Source organism: Doryrhamphus excisus, chromosome 7, assembly GCF_030265055.1.
Source record: "Doryrhamphus excisus isolate RoL2022-K1 chromosome 7, RoL_Dexc_1.0, whole genome shotgun sequence".
NCBI classification, from domain to species: Eukaryota; Metazoa; Chordata; class Actinopteri; order Syngnathiformes; family Syngnathidae; genus Doryrhamphus; species Doryrhamphus excisus.
Genome location: NC_080472.1, coordinates 18,216,843 through 18,233,451, shown reverse-complemented (window position 1 = coordinate 18,233,451; position 16,609 = coordinate 18,216,843). Strand labels below are relative to the sequence as shown.

At 42.8% G+C, this 16,609-nt stretch overlaps 1 protein-coding gene across 6 annotated transcripts in view; it reads right to left on the bottom strand.

Annotated features, from left to right (window-relative positions):
* The window catches only part of grm8a (glutamate receptor, metabotropic 8a), a 181,551-nt gene that overhangs the window by 25,651 nt on the left and 139,291 nt on the right, over positions 1-16,609 (bottom strand). For all 6 annotated transcript variants that reach the window (XM_058078579.1, XM_058078580.1, XM_058078583.1 and 3 more), the window contains one exon: positions 9,705-9,908. In XM_058078579.1, the coding sequence (XP_057934562.1) occupies positions 9,705-9,908 (204 nt within the window). The remainder of the gene's footprint in view (positions 1-9,704; positions 9,909-16,609) is intronic.

Below are 16,609 nucleotides of genomic sequence, written 5' to 3'. Positions count from 1 at the left end.
GTTATGGAAATAAAGCCCACATGCTATAAGTCATTGGAACGCTAGCTGAGGATACATAAAAAGAGAAAACAATATTCAAAAAGGCATTTTAGTGGTATAGTGGTTGGCGCGCAGACCTCACAGCTAGGAGACCCGAGTTCAATTCCACTCTCGGACATCTCTGTGTTCAGTTTGCATGTTCTCCCCGTGCATACGTGAGTTTTTTCCGGATACTCATTTCCTCTTTTCCTCCCGCATTCCAAAAACATGCTAGGTTAATTGGCGACTCCAAATTGTCCATAGGTATGAATGTGAGTGTGAATGGTTGTTTGTCTATATGTGCCCTGTGATTTGGCTGGCCACCAGTCCAGGGTGTACCCCACCTGGGATAGGCTCCAGCACGCCATGAGATCCTCGTGAGGATAAGCGATAGAAAATTAATGAATGAACAAGCAGACTAGTTTGTTTAGTGCTCTAGCAGGGGTAGCCTACATGGGTGTACCCCGCCTCTCGCCCGAAGGCGGCTGGGATAGGCTCCAGCACCCCACAAGACCCTCGTGAGGATAAGCGATAGAAAATGAATGAACAAACAAGCAGACTAGTTTGTTATTTGCTCTAGCAGGGGTCGACTACCAGGGTGTACCCCGCCACTTGCCCGAAGACAGCTGGGATAGGCTCCAGCAACCTACGAGACCCTTGTAAGGATAAGCAATAGAAAATGAATGAACGAACAAGCGGACTAGTTTGTTACGTGCTCTAGCAGGGGTCGCCTACCAGGGTGTACCCCGCCTCTCGCCCAAAGGCCGCTGGGATGGGCTCCAGCATCCCACGAGACCATTGTGAGGATAAGCGATAGAAAATGAATGAACGAACAAGCAGACTAGTTTGTTATGTGCTCTAGCAAGGGTCGCCTACCAGGGTGTACACCGCCTCTCGCCCAAAGACAGCTGGGATAGGCTCCAGCAACCCTCGCGACCCTCGTAAGGATAAGCAATAGAAAATGAATGAACGAACAAGTGGACTAGTTTGTTACGTGCTCTAGCAGGGGTCGCCTACCAGGGTGTACCCCGCCTCTCGCCCGAAGGCCGCTGGGATAGGCTCCAGCACTCCACAAGACCCTTGTGAGGATAAGCGATAAAAAATGAATGAGTTAACAAGCAGACTAGTTTGTTACGTGATCTAGCAGGGGTCGCCTACCAGGGTGTACCCCGCCTCTGGCCCAAAGGCCACTGGGATAGGCTCCAGCAACCCACGAGACCCTCGTGAGGATAAGCGATAGAAAATGAATGAACGAACAACTGGACTAGTTTCTTATGTGCTCTAGCAGGGGTCGCCTACCAGGGTGTACCCCGCCTCTTGCCCGAAGGCTGCTGGGATAGGCTCCAGCACCCCCTCTTGAGGATAAGCGGTAGAAAATGAATGAATGAATGAATTCTTATTGGTTTGTGGGTAACAGTTGGAACAAAGACCTCCCCAAACATGATGCAAATGTGTACAGTTTCCAGAGGTGTGTATTTCAAGATGTGTAGCGAAGCCTGTATTTTATTACAAAGCAGTGGGGGGAGTTCATCGAGCATCTGTATCACTGCTACATGGCTAAAAAGCAATGCAGGTTTTAGCACAGCATCCAAGACTTCATGTCGTTGTGTTAAACCTCCATTATATCCTCTCCAGCTGAGGTGCAAACATCTGCTTTCTTCCTACCGCTCAATTCTCCTGCAGGAATTTTGGCTGCACAAGTTGACATTTTTGCCGTCTGTTTGCAGTCTTAACAGCCAAAGCCTTCCCAGCTTCCACACAGCAGCTGTTTCTGCCGTCTTTCGCCTCTCTATTCCCGGCTGTCTCGCCTTAACTTTTTAGTCTTGCTTCATCACGTCACCAAGCTGTTATCTCGCATCTCGACTACCACTTCTAACTCATGTGTGTCCCCCTTTTACCCCCCGAAAAGACAACTGTTTGCACTTTTTATGGTCTAAAATCTACTAGAAGGATGATATTTGGGTCTGTGGAGTTCCTGCCCACTAGCAGTTTTCATTTTGACATCCCATGAGGGCTAATTTACATAAGATCACCCTGACAATAGTTTTTACTCTTTCCGAATAGAATCTTCCCAAATGACTATTCTGAAAATAATAGTATCCATGGAAAGGAATATTCCAATCTCTTGCCATTCCTTTGTCAGATGGGCATTGCAAACTGCAGCATCGTCCTGTTGAAAAAGCCACTCATTACCACAGAGGCAACAGCCTTCAGTCATGAGGGATGCACACTGTAACATCTCCACATATCCAACTACCGTTTGACGCCCCTGCACAACCTGAAGCTCCATCGTTTCAATGAAGAAATGGCGCCCCCTCCACTGTGCACTGTGAAAAACATTTCAGGTGGGATCTCTTTGTCATGTCGGTAATGTTGGAAGCCATCAGGACCGTCAGGTTCCCATGTTTTTTTCCATCAGGGAAACCTTTCAATAGCCACGTTTACATGAGGAGTTTTTCTTCTTTCCAAATGGAATCCTCCCGAATGACTTTTACGAAAACAACGGTATACATGGAGAGGAATATTCCAATCTCTTGTCTACATGCGTCGCTATAATCAACCAGAATAGTCAATGGGGCATTCGTAGTAAAACGTAAACACCAACATCACGTGATACCGACTTCCTCGAGTTTTTCTTTCACTTGTTATTGTATTGCCAGTTTTTCCGTTGTTCCGGTCTTGAAATTTAGTTTGGATAAAAAACTAAATTTCCACAGTAGTCCAGCGTCGATTGCTCGCCTCCATTTTTAAAACTGAAGAACATCTCAAACTGCGCGGTACGTCATATCTTAGCATGCGCTGAAACAACGCAGTTTAATTTTATAATTATTTTTTATTTTTATTTATTTTTTATTTTATTTTTTTATCATTATAATTACACTGGGGACATGTTTTATATTGATATATTATTATTATTAATATTATTTAGATTCTGTTCCACAGATGGCGCTAATGCACACGAAAGCTGCTTGCCAACCGCCAATAAACAACAGAAGAAGAAAAACACCACGAAGAAGAACGCAGTCTGACAACTTTCCGTTTGAGCGGGTACAAGATACCTCAATCGGATTGGGGAAAGGAATATTCCACCCCTGGGAATCCGATTATATATTCATTCGGATTGGCACTTTTCTTTCGGAATGAGGTGTATACAAAGGTTACATTCTTTCCGTTTGAGCAAATAAACCGATTGGAATTGGAATATTTGGGTCCATGTAAACGTGGCTAATGACTTCCTAAACAGGCCAAAATGCCATTCTGACATTTTTTTGTCTGCTAATTAAAGTTTCCTAAAATGTCCATAGGCTGCACGGCGGTTGAGTGGATAGTGCACAGACTTCACAGCTAGGAGACACGAGTTCAATTCCACCCTCGGCCATCTCTGTGTGGAGTTTGCATGTTCTCCCTGTGCATTCCCACATTCCAAAAACATGCTAGGTTAATTGGCGACTCCAAATTGTCCATAGGTATGAATGTGAGTGTGAATGGTTGTTTGTCTATATGTGCCCTGTGATTGGCTGGCTGGCCACCAGTCCAGGGTGTACCCCGCCTCTCGCCCGAAGACAGCTGGGATAGGCTCCAACACCCCCCGCGACCCTCGTGAGGATAAGCGGTAGAAAATGAATGAATGAATGAACTTTGACTGAAGCTATAAGTCATGGGCGTCCATATTGAAAAATGAAAGCATGCAAATGTTGTCACTTATTTTGTAAAGCAACTAAAAAGTTATATACTTTTTATAGGTCTGAATATTTTTGTCACGACGCGACTTTTTGTCAGATTTCCACGTACATTTTTCTCACAAAACGTTTTAGCCTGTGAAGTATTTGCACAATATGTCTCCTTTGAAGCTAAATAAACACCAGTCAATGCAGCAAGGACAAGGACAAATGTATTCAGGTTTTTAGTCATTGGTTGATCCAAGTTCTTTTCCTCTTATCTTTGTGGGCTTTTGAATATTTTAGACCATCACAGAAGAATCAGGCTTCTTTCTGCTGTAGACTTTGGCTTCCATTTGGCTTTTGGGCCATGATGCCAGATGCTGCATTTCTTTCCTGTACTTCCTCCCGTCTCTCAAGGCTCTCAAAGTGCTTGAAACTTCTCATCAGTTGGCCTGGTTACTTGATTTGCGGGCAACAGATTGAGTAGAGATTTCATCACAGTCAGGGTGCTCTAATAGGTGAGGCGTGGTGTTTTAGCACGCGTTTAAACTTGGATCATATGTCAATAATCCCCGCTACTTACTACCTGCTGCTTGTAGGGGAGCAACAGGTAATAAGAAGGGGGATTACATGTCGATCTGAGGAGGTACCAGTGGGATATTATTCATAAGACGACACATCCAGCAGAAGGTGGCTGGTAAAAAGACAATAGCCACGTTTACATGGACCCAAATATTCCAATTCCATTTGGGTTATTTGCTCAAACGGAAATAATCTAACCTTTGTATATACCTCATTCCGAAAAAAAAGTGCCAATCGGAATGAATATATAATTTGATTCACAGGGGTGGAATATTCCTTTCCCCGATCCGATTGAGGTATCTTGTACCCGCTTAATCGGAAAGTTGTCATACTGCGTTCTTCTTCGTGGTGTTTTTCTTCTTCTGTTGTTTATTAGCTGTTGGCAAGCAACTTTCGTGTGCATTAGCGCCATCTGTGGAACAGAATCTAAACCAGGGGTCTCACACACGCGGCCCGCGGGCCAAATGTGGCCCGCAGGACACTAGTTTGAGGCCCCCGCCTTGATATGAAAGTTTAATGTTTGATATGGATGCTTTATGGTATCATGTACCCAGAAAAAATTATTACGTTTGATTAATGTTCATGTTAAAGGTTAAATAACTGTTCATTGTTATCCTCTCTATCCGTGTGGAAGTGGTAAGTTTTTGGCTTTTTAAGTTTAAAGGAAATAACTTGGAGGAGACTTGTTTAGGTCGCTAGCTCTCTCGTTTGCGAGTTAGCATGTGTCACAAGACCCTGCAGTTGCGCAATATGTTGTAAATAAAAAGAGTATAAATGTGACTATAGTCGTGTTTTGTCATGTCTACAGGGCTCTAATAATGCTTTGTTCATTTTAATCTGAAAAAAATAATTTGTCTACCCACCAACTATATGTGGTTTCTTAAGTTTTTATTATTTGCCGTTTTATTATTATTATTATATTTATTTATTACTGATTGATTGATTTTCTTTATTCTTGATTTGTTTATTTATTTTTCATCTTATTTTGTGTAGAAAAATAAAAAGTAAGATATTTGAGAACAGTGGAATGTTTTATCAGAGCTTTTCTTTTAGAAAATCGGAACCAAAGCAAAGTTTATTAATTTTTCTGTTTTTAATAAATGCGTTTTTTTTTTTTTTTTAAACCTGACCCTCGAAAAACTCACAAAACTCAAGGAAGTCGGTATCACGTGATGTTGGTGTTTACGTTTTACTGTGAATGCCCCATTGACTATTCTGGTTGATTATAGTGCCGCATGTAGACACGTGATTGGAATATTCCTTTCCATGTATACCATTGCTTTCGGAAACGTAATTCGGAAAAATTCCATTCGGAAAGAGAAAAACTCATATAAACGTGGATAGTAAGACGCAGTTCATTTTTCCACAGAGAAATGTTGTACCAATTTAAAACTTCGTCTCTTTCTTGGAGTTCCTGCTTCTCCGTGTCACTGTGCCCCGACAAAGTGACGGTCATCAAGTCCTCAAGTCACACTGACGCCGTTCCTGACTTTATTTCGCCGCCCGTCACCTCTCTGCCTCTTCTACCACATCCTGTCCACGGGTTATACTCCTTATTCCGAGGTCACGTCGTTGCCATCGTGGGCTCGCTCTTCCTGCCCAAGATGGTCAGGTCAACTTCATCATTTCCTAGCAAGTAAATTCCGCCATTACCGTGCTGTGCGCTCAGCCTCCCTCAGGTCATTATAAGTGGGGGCTCAGCTTCATCACCCAACAGCCGGCGAAGCCCCTCGTCACTGCCGCACCCCCCCGCCCCTCAGCCCCCCTTCTGTTCACCCACAAGGTTACACAGCCAGGTACGCAGTTCATCCCCCTCAAAGTCAAGACGCTCTAATTAGTGCAAGCTGGTTCCCGTGGTGTAATCCGTCTTGTCTCCTGGCAGCAGACGTGATCTGGCGGCCATTGAGGAAGTTTTCTTGTCTTACAAATCGAGTGGAAATTAGTCAAGTTTGCTGTTTATTATAATACATAATTTAAGTATGAACAAACGGCACGGCGGTCGAGTGGTTAGCGCACAGACCTCACAGCTAGGAGACCAGGGTTCAATTCCACCCTCGGCTATCTCTCATGTTCTCCCCATGCATGCGTGGGTTTTCTCCGGGTACTCCGGTTTCCTCCCACATTCCAAAAACATGCTAGGTTAATTAGCGACTCCAAATTGTCCATAGGTATGAATGTGAGTGTGAATGGTTGTTTGTCTATATGTGCCCTGTGATTGACTGTCTCGCCCGAAGACAGCTGGGATAGGCTCCAGCACCCGCCGCGACCCTCTTGATGGATAAGCGGTAGAAAAATTAATGAATTAATTAATTTTGCCCATCGACCAAAATCCTGAACACGATCCTGTCTATCGTCTCGTCTCGTGAGTTGGCTGTCCGGTGACACCCGTACTATTAAGTGGATTGAAATTTTTTCTATGGCCTAAACATATTATGTCTAACACCCTGGAAGTTTGCATGTTCTCCCCGTGCATGCGTGGGTTTTCTCCGGGTACTCCGGTTTCCTCCCACATTCCAAAAACATGCTAGGTTAATTGGCGACTCCAAATTGTCCACAGGTATGAATGTGAGTGTGAATGGTTGTTTGTCTATATGTGCCCTGTGATCGGCTGGGCGGGGTGTACCCCGCCTCTCGCCTGAAGACAGCTGGGATAGGCTCCAGCATCCCCCTTAAGCGGTAGAAAATGAATGAATGAATGAATAAGTATGATCATAGAATGTCAATGGAATACATATAGAGTACTTTGGAAGGAATACATATACAGTACTTGTTAAAGTACTAAACCTGAAACGCACCATTATACAAATGTCCTCTCTTTATGGAGCAATGTTCTCCAGCAGATATCTGCAGCTGGGTGTCACATGGACTCACTCGACCACTGATGACATCATAGACAGGCGACCTAACTCCAAATTCTGGTTGCGATTTTGCTCGCTAGCTAAGAAAATGCTAACAAGGAAGGTTTATTAATAATATGTTAAGAATACAGATGGACTCACGCCATTTTGTACTTTACCACATTGTGTACTGAGTAGCCAGAATACAGACACCGAAGTCCCTAAGTAAGGAGCTTCAATTTAAGAGTCTGGCTCTATGGTTATCATCACCCATCTGTGGCAGCATCACAAAAAACTTTTTATTTTATTTTATTTTAGCTTTTTTTCATTTCTAGTCTTTTATTTCCAGGCTTCAACTTTAATAAAAAAGCTTTCGGTCCGCTTGGCAACCCGGTAATGTCAGGCCTTCAAAATAAAAGACTTATGTTGGTGGAGATTCTTGTGGAAGCTCGGACTTTCTCTCATTTGTTTCTTACATTTACCTTATTCTGTCATGCAGATGTTGACAGGCGGGTGTATGAGTGCTGCCAGCAGTGGGAAAGCTGCGGTTCATTGCATGAAAAAAAAAATGAATTTCAACATGTGGCAACATTCTGAAGCAGAAAGTGCAACGCATGACAAATTTTTAGCATTAGCTTGGATTGCCATAAAAAAATTAATTTGCTTCACGCGAAAAGGAATAAAATGCAAAAAAACAGCTAGCATGACTGGAAAGCGACGCAAATTTTTGGACTTTTTCTGCAAGACGATCCAAGGTTGAGCATCAACCGGAGATGATAGCGCTCACTGAGCAGCCAATCGGAGCGTTCTGATGATCATCCCTGCTGATCACAGCCACTGCAGAGGATATGCACGCATGGCATCAGACTATGATATGCTGTGATGTATCAAGCGGCAATGTAAAGGGTGTTATGAAATCCCGATGATGACAGTGATGCACAATTTTAGCGTCCACCTTGCGGGATTTCTTTCATATCGCTTCACAAGTCGCTGGTGTGTCGCCAGCAGATTGAATTATTACCGCGGCGCTTCAAGGAGAATCACATTATCGTCTTCTGTCTCATTCGGCGTTCCTCTGCTGCTCTATTCTCTTTGTTGTAACACTTTTAGAGGGGCTAACTAACACGGGCGAGCCGTCGTCATGGTAACTGAGGATGAGACAGGGGGGGGCACATGCGCTGTGTTATGACAGTAGTGGGGAATAGGAGTGTCTCTCCGCGTTTTAACTGGCGGCAATAATCTGCCAGAGGGACGGAGTTTTAAATGAAAAAAGTGAGGCCTTTGCATGGTGACAGACGTCCGTCTTCACGTCCATCATATCTGGGGGAAATATTGCACAACGGCTCATTTCCACATGTAAGGACATCCGTGTGAATTATACATCTCATGGCGACATCACGGCATTGCTGAAGAACAAGAAGCACGCTGCACCAAGCGCCAACCTAGGCTAAGTGATTCGGGAGGTTAAAGGAGGATGTGGCGCCCCCAGAAAGCCGACAATAACTGAGCAACACTTCCTCGGGAATGCGGAGCGTGGTTCAAGCCCCTGCTGATACATTCAAATACGCTCCTGCATGTTTGGAAGTGCTTTTTTTGTAATCCTCGTTTTATGAATTCTCTTCTCTTGTTAGCTACGCTGCACAATGCAAGGGACAGGAAATGAAAAGTTGCCGCAGCCGAGGCTCAGAAAGTATTCATAAAAATGATGTGATTTGCGATACATGCGTGACAATATACGGTACAGTATATAACACATTGAACACATCATGTTGGTGGACAATGACATTGGAAGTCTGCAGTCCAACAAATGAACTGCTGGGATTGCTGTTCCACGTCTAATTGCATTACAGCGCTTTCATTTATTTCAATCATCAGCCTTCAGTGAAGACCATAGGAGGGAAATGTCGTATAGCGACAGGGATACATTGATTATAATTAGTACAGTCAGTATACATGCACTCGCCGCATTATCAAATATGACATATTTCACCCTTTTCTGAACCTGACTAATTCATGAATAATAATAATAATATTCATTAATTCATTCATTTTCTACTTCTTAGCCTCACAAGGGCCGCGGGGGGTGCTGGAGCCTATCCCAGCTCATCAATTAACCTAGCATGGTTTTGAGATGGCCGGGGTGGAATTGAACTCGGGGTCTCCTAGTTGTGAGGCCTGTGTGCTAACCACTTTTTCCACCGTGCAACCTGGGTTAATACATTCATTGATTCATTCATTTTCTACCGCTTATCCTCACAAGGGTCGCGAGGGTGCTGGAGCCTATCCCAGCTGTCCTCAGGAGAGAGGCGGGATACACCTTGGACTGGTGGCCAGCCAATCACAGGGCACATATAGACAAACAACCATTCACACTCATATTTATACCTATGGACAATTTGGAGTCGCTAATTAACCTAGCATGTTTTTGGAATGTGGGAGGAAACTCCACACAGAAATGGCCGAGAATGGAATTGAACTTGGGTCTCCGAGCTGTGAGGCCGGCACGAAAACCACTCACCCACTGTGCAGCCTGGGTTAATACAATACAAATAAAATATCACCGAAATAAAGCGAAGAGCATTACAGCAAAGATCATCACACTCACCGTTGAAGTTGACGGCGCGGATGTGGCTGAGCAGCTCTTTGCCGTCGATGTTGCTGGCCATGCGTGGGCAGAGCCCCGGGTAGCCGTAGCAGAGCTTGCGGTGCATGTGGTGCAGAGCGTGCGCCATGGCGTACACGGCGTCCATCACAAACTGCACTTTGCCCTCTTGCTCGTAGCTGGAATCACGGCCAACTTTTTCCAAACCTGGAGACAAGAGGAGACATTGCAGAAAAAAGTTAGCCAAGCTACGGTGAACCGGAGGGCAGTCGGCGGTGTTGAATTATAAATACAGCCTATAAAAAGAAGACGTGCGGTGAGAAGTGGCTAAAAAAAGTGTCCTTTGATGAGGAAAAACGGAGTCCATTCACGCCCTGGTTGCAAAGTCGTAGGTGAAAGAACCCTCTGGTGATGCACTCGTAATGGACTTTCCTTGTTTGAGTTCAAGCAGGACAAAATAAATGGATGCCCACTTTTTGAACCCCTCCTTTGTCACATGACGACTATTTGTATCACATGGTAATTTGAGAAAAGTACATAATGTGCACCGTGCTGAAACATTTACAGCAGTCCCTTTATATAGAAAGCGCCTTATGCGGCATCACTATTTCATGAATGCACTTAATAATTGATTTAGCGATATAAAATAAACGCATACAGTGTTTTTGCCTTTGAGCGCCATTGCGGCACATTGTCGCATTCCCTAATATTCCCTCCTGTTTCTCCTCTTCTTTTACTTTTTTTTTTTACAAGTAGCCATCTTGGGCAACGACAACAAAAATCAAAATCCATTTTAGGCTTGAGATGCATTAAGAACACCAGAGGACCCTCAATCGATACGGGCATCTATGAGGCAATAATGGGGTCCTGAGAAGGCAATGCAGTCTGGCAGGTGCTTTGTATGCATGGCCAAACCTGGGATCAGGTTGAGAAATATCACACATGGACATATACTGGATCAGGGGGTCGGCAACCCGCGGCATGCGGCTCTTCACAGGGAGCGGTCATTTTCCCTACTTTAAAAAAAAAAGTGAATGCATCTAGATTGTTTTATGGCTGCTGATTGGATGAGGAAGAAAACCTTTAGAGACACTTTTTACATTAAAATATTGTTTTTGTTTTGTCCATAGGTATGAATGTGAGTGTGAATGGTTGTTTGTCTATATGTGCCCTGTGATTGGCTGGCCACCAGTCTAGGGTGTACCACGCCTCTTGCCCAAAGACAGCTGGGATAGGCTCCAGCACCCTCGCGACCCTTGTGAGGATAAGCGGTAGAAAATGAATGAATGAATGAATGCATTAACCCAGGCTGCACAGCGGTAAAGTGGTTACCACGCAGGCCTCACAGCTAGGCAACCCGAGTTCAAGTCCACCCTTGGCCATCTCTGTGTGGAGTTTGCATGTTCTCCCCGTGCATGCGTGGGTTTTCTCCGGGTACTCCGGTTTCCTCCCACATTCCAAAAACATGCTAGGTTAATTAGCGACTCCAAATTGTCCATAGGTATGAATGTGAGTGTGAATGGTTGTTTGTCTATATGTGCCGTGTGATTGGCTGGCCACCAGTCCAGAGCTGGGATAGGCTCCAGCACCCCCGCGACCCTTGTGGGGAAAAAGCGGTGGAAAATGAATAAATGATTTTTTTTTTTTGGGGGGGGGTCATTTCGGTAAGAATCACCCCCCTCAACTCAATTTATTTTAATTTTAATTAATTTTATTTTAAACTATGCACAACCTCCAACTCAAATAATGTCTCTTCCTTAAATAGAAATTCTGGCGCCACCTGTAGGTTGGCATGTACCTTTTTACTAAGAAATTGCGTGCCTCATTGGTGATTTACTGACATTTTGGGTTGGACAAGAACACTCATTGAGACGGACGTAACCTTTCCAAAGATGTCACTTACTTGCGGATTGTAACCTTTCAGCTGTATTCCTTACATCCAATCACCTGCCAGAAACGCGGCTTATGATTTGATCTAAAGTGGTGCGATGAGGTCTTCAAGTCGGGTTTATTTATGAATGTTTCTCTGCTCAAGACGACAGGTCAGAGTTATTCTTGAGTTATTCCGGTGGTGGAATGTTCACCTGAATCCAGTTAAAGCCATTTGTGGCGAATGAAGAAGATAGAAAGTGAATGAAGAGCATCAATGGGAGACAACTTCCTTGCTGATGTCTCATCATTGGACGAGGTTAATGGGCTTTTATTGGAGAACAACCAACGCTTCAGGTGGTTTTAAGTCGGAAAACTTTATTTGAGTGCAGGAGTCTGCCATTTTGCAGTTTTCGGGGAAATACAGGAAGTGCTTTTTATATAAAAGCTACACTTTGCGTTTGAGTGCCTCTGTGGTTAAGTGTGCGGCTTTAGGGCATTTTCATGATGTCGCTGGACAAATTGCACTGTGTACTTTAGGACTATTGATGATACTACGGCTTTTTCATAATCACAACATCAACAACGGTGTTTGCCGACCACATGTTCCACTCGACATTCCCGTACCGGAAGAGCCATATGGACTTTGGTCACATTGACACGAACATGGAAGCCCATCGCGAGAAAACATACATCCATACTTTCGCTATAATGGCTCATTTGTGCCACATAAAGCAGACGGTAACGGCAGCCGGAATCAAACAAAGCGTAACCAGATGTGACAAATCAACAAAAAGACCCTCGAGCTGGCTGACGAGTGTAACGTGTACGTGGCATAATCACAATGCTAATTATGCTAATGGTCTATAAATAACGCTAAACAAGGCATTCATGGACGTCATCACCAAGACAACATGCCGCTTGTTAGCTTGGATTACAATTCTAGTACAATTTCATACGGCAATACGCCATTAGGACTCAAATATATGCGTAAAATGCATAGGGTGGAATTGAACCCTGGTCTCCTAGCTGTGAGGTCTGCACGCTAACCACTCGATCGCCGTGCCGCCCGAAAACTGGTTTATGACGTTCTAAATACAGTTTTAAAATCATGATTAGGGCCTAGCTGCACAGTGAACGAGTGGTTACCACACAGGTCACACAGCTAGGCGACCCGAGTTCGATTCTGCCCTACGCAGCCCACAGCAGATACTAACTAGTTTTCAGACCCTCAGCACATTTTGGGGTGGCCTTTTATTGTGGCCAACTTAAGGCACACACATGCAAAGAGCCCTGTAGATGTGAACTAAAACCCCACAGCAGATACTAACTAGTTTTCAGACCCTCTGCACATTTTGGGGTGACCTTTTATTGTGGCCAACTTAAGGCACACACATGCAAAGAGCCCTGTAGATATGAAATAAAACCCCACAGCAGATACTAACTAGTTTTCAGACTCTCTGCACATTTTGGGGTGGCCTTTTATTGTGGCCAACTTAAGGCACACACATGCAAAGAGCCCTGTAGATGTGAACTAAAACCCCACAGCAGATACTAACTAGTTTTCAGACCCTTCTGCACATTTTGGGGTGGCCTTTTATTGTGGCCACCTTAAGGCACACACATGCAAAGAGCCCTGTAGATGTGAAATAAAACCCCACAGCAGATACTAGTTTTCAGACCCTCCGTACATTTTGGGATGGCCTTTTATTGTGACCACCTTAAGGCACACACATGCAAAAAGCCCTGTAGATGAACTAAAACCACACAGCAGATACTAACTAGTTTTCAGACCCTCCGTACATTTTGGGATGGCCTTTTATTGTGACCACCTTAAGGCACACACATGCAAAGAGCCCTGTAGATGAACTAAAACCACACAGCAGATACTAACTAGTTTTCAGACCCTCTGCACATTTCGGAGTGGCCTTTTATTGTGGCCAACTTAAGGCACACACATGCAAAGAGCCCTGTAGATGTGAAATAAAACCCCACAGCAGATACTAGTTTTCAGACCCTCCGTACATTTTGGGATGGCCTTTTATTGTGACCACCTTAAGGCACACACATGCAAAAAGCCCTGTAGATGAACTAAAACCACACAGCAGATACTAACTAGTTTTCAGACCCTCCGTACATTTTGGGATGGCCTTTTATTGTGACCACCTTAAGGCACACACATGCAAAGAGCCCTGTAGATGAACTAAAACCACACAGCAGATACTAACTAGTTTTCAGACCCTCTGCACATTTCGGAGTGGCCTTTTATTGTGGCCAACTTAAGGCACACACATGCAATGAGCCCTGAAGACGTGAAATAAAACCCCACAGCAGATACTAACCAGTTTTCAGACCCTCAGCACATTTTGGGGTGGCCTTTTATTGTGTCCAACTTAAGGCACACATATGGAATAATCATGCTGTCTGGTCAGCATCTTGATTATGAATAATGAATAATGAATACTCACTGTATTTTGTTTACATAGAAAAATTAAGGCATTAATATTTTGTGTGTGCGGGGAGCAGGGTGAACTTTAATGAGGTCTCACTCAAGCACCGATATCATTATTGGCCCAAAAACCAACACTAATATGATTTGATCTCATTTTTATGCCAACTGAGGTCATGGAACAATGACCAAAACCAGTTTTTGTCAACTGGTTTGGCTGTGGAACCCACCAAGACCCAGTCAGTGTCCCTGGGCAAGAAACTTCACCCACCCCTGCTGAATGTTTGGTGCTGTCTGGTTACCTTGAAAAGTGCGACAACTAATCTTGAATCTTTTATTATTATGACTAAGATATGCATCTACATTATTTTTTCCCACGGACCCTCCACCTTTATTTCTGCTTTCCTTCTTTGACAAAGAAGACCGAATATTCAATCAACGATTCCTATGTATTAAAGATAGAAATGTTCAGCCGAGGAAACACCTTGAGGGCATATTCTTTCAATCTGACACAAGAGTTCAGCTCTGTTAGATGTGCTGATTTGAGAGGGGTCAGAGGTGACGTGACGTTGGTGGAATGTCATGAATATCCACTTCAAGGTCAGGGAATAGTGAGAAATGCACATCGGAGGTCATTTGGTCGAATGTAAAGCGCTATTTAACCTCGGAAACTTGATGGAGTACAATGAAAATTATGTGCAAGACCTCTTATGTGTAATGTAAAAGACTAAACTGAACATTAATACCCACCCAACAATCGCCTAACAATCAAAACTACGAGTGCACCTGAATGCCTCCTAGTGCATGTATGCATCATATCAACAAATGAGTGAGTTTGAAGGATGACTTGTGTGTTTCATCTTGGAGATTTTATTTATTTTATTATTTTATTATTTTATTATTTTATTATTTTATTATTTTATTATTTTATTATTTTATTATTTTATTATTTTATTATTTTATTATTTTAATTATTTTATTAGTTTATTATTATTTTTTATTTTATTTTATTTATATTATATCTCCAGTCACCTTTAGTGTTGATTATATGTATTTTTGTATTTCAGATACTATTAAGAAGGCAGTAGTGGTTCTTTTAGAATTGGGACACCATGGACAGATTCCAGGCAGATTATGGACACGTTGTACTCGACAAACGGGATCAAAACTAGCAAACTGCTTTTTCGAAAATGGTGCATTCAAGGTTCATCACACAACTCCCCGGACACAAGTTAGCGTTGCATTCGGGGACATTTGTAAATCACAGCAAATACAACCACAAACGCACATGCAGCCCAAAGTAGGTGATATTTATATAGTTATACAACAATAAGACAAAGCGTTGTTGTTGGAAGGATGCAAACATCGGAAAAAATACACAAAATACACATTATGGACCCAAGATTACAATAAAATGAATAAACCAATGAATTATGTTCATTAGAATCACTATAATAAACATAATAAGTATTATTTTTTATACATAAGTGTGCAGGGTACATGGCTTCACATCAAATATGTGAAGGAGTACGTGACTGTAAAACGTTTGGGAATCACTGCATTAGTGGGAACTCAATGGACGTTCCAAACCACGGCTCGACGGGTGTACACACACACACACACACACACCTGATGCAATCCCTAGAAACAGTCGTCTTTCTCCCACTCTCTCATAAGGACAATTAAGTGGTCTCAGGGCGTGATTGCGTTTTCTTGCAAAATGCTGATTAATGATGCTCCGTGTCCTTCTCCTCGCACTGAAAAATCCTCATTATTTGGTTTCTGACATTGGAAATTCAACACCGACACGGCGTGAACACACACAGGAGGTCAAAGTGTTGTTGATAATTAATTACCACAATCAGTGATTTTCACGCCTCGGCGACAGAAGGTCAGGAAAGATGATTCTATCAATTTATTCCATCGACTTTATTGATATACTTCCTGGCAACAAACATGGAATGAATGTGTGGAGGTCAGATTGATTAGAAATAAAGCTACGTAAGACACACTGTGTGCTTTAGTGTTGGTTTGTTGGGTTTTATTATGGTCTAGTAAAATTTTGAAGGTTCTTTTTTCCCCCACACTTGTCACTGTGGTTGGTCCAAAGCTATTTGATAACATAATTGCCAGCCATGTAAGCCAACTCTTGGGCTCCGGAACCATTGTACACAAAAGGTTGAAAATGTGTCAAGGAATATCCACCTGCTGTGTTGCTAGTGCCATTATTTTTCTGACAAATACACCGTATGGTGACGCTGTTATTCATCTGAATGAGACAGATTGACATGCTGGGGCAGGAGTGTCCAAAGTGCGGCTCAGGGTCCATTTAAAGATGGAAAAATATAATTTAACGAGGAAAAAAAACAGCAGCCAAAATGTAATTTTACAAGAATATAATCAAAACATGACGAAATGCTCAGAAATGCTGCAACAAGAACGATAAGGAATGTAATAATAAAATATATAATAAAAATAAAATTAAATAATAATGATCATAATAATAATAAAATAATATAATAATACTAATACTGCTACTACTACTAAAATAATAATAATAATAATAATAATAATAATAATAATAATAATA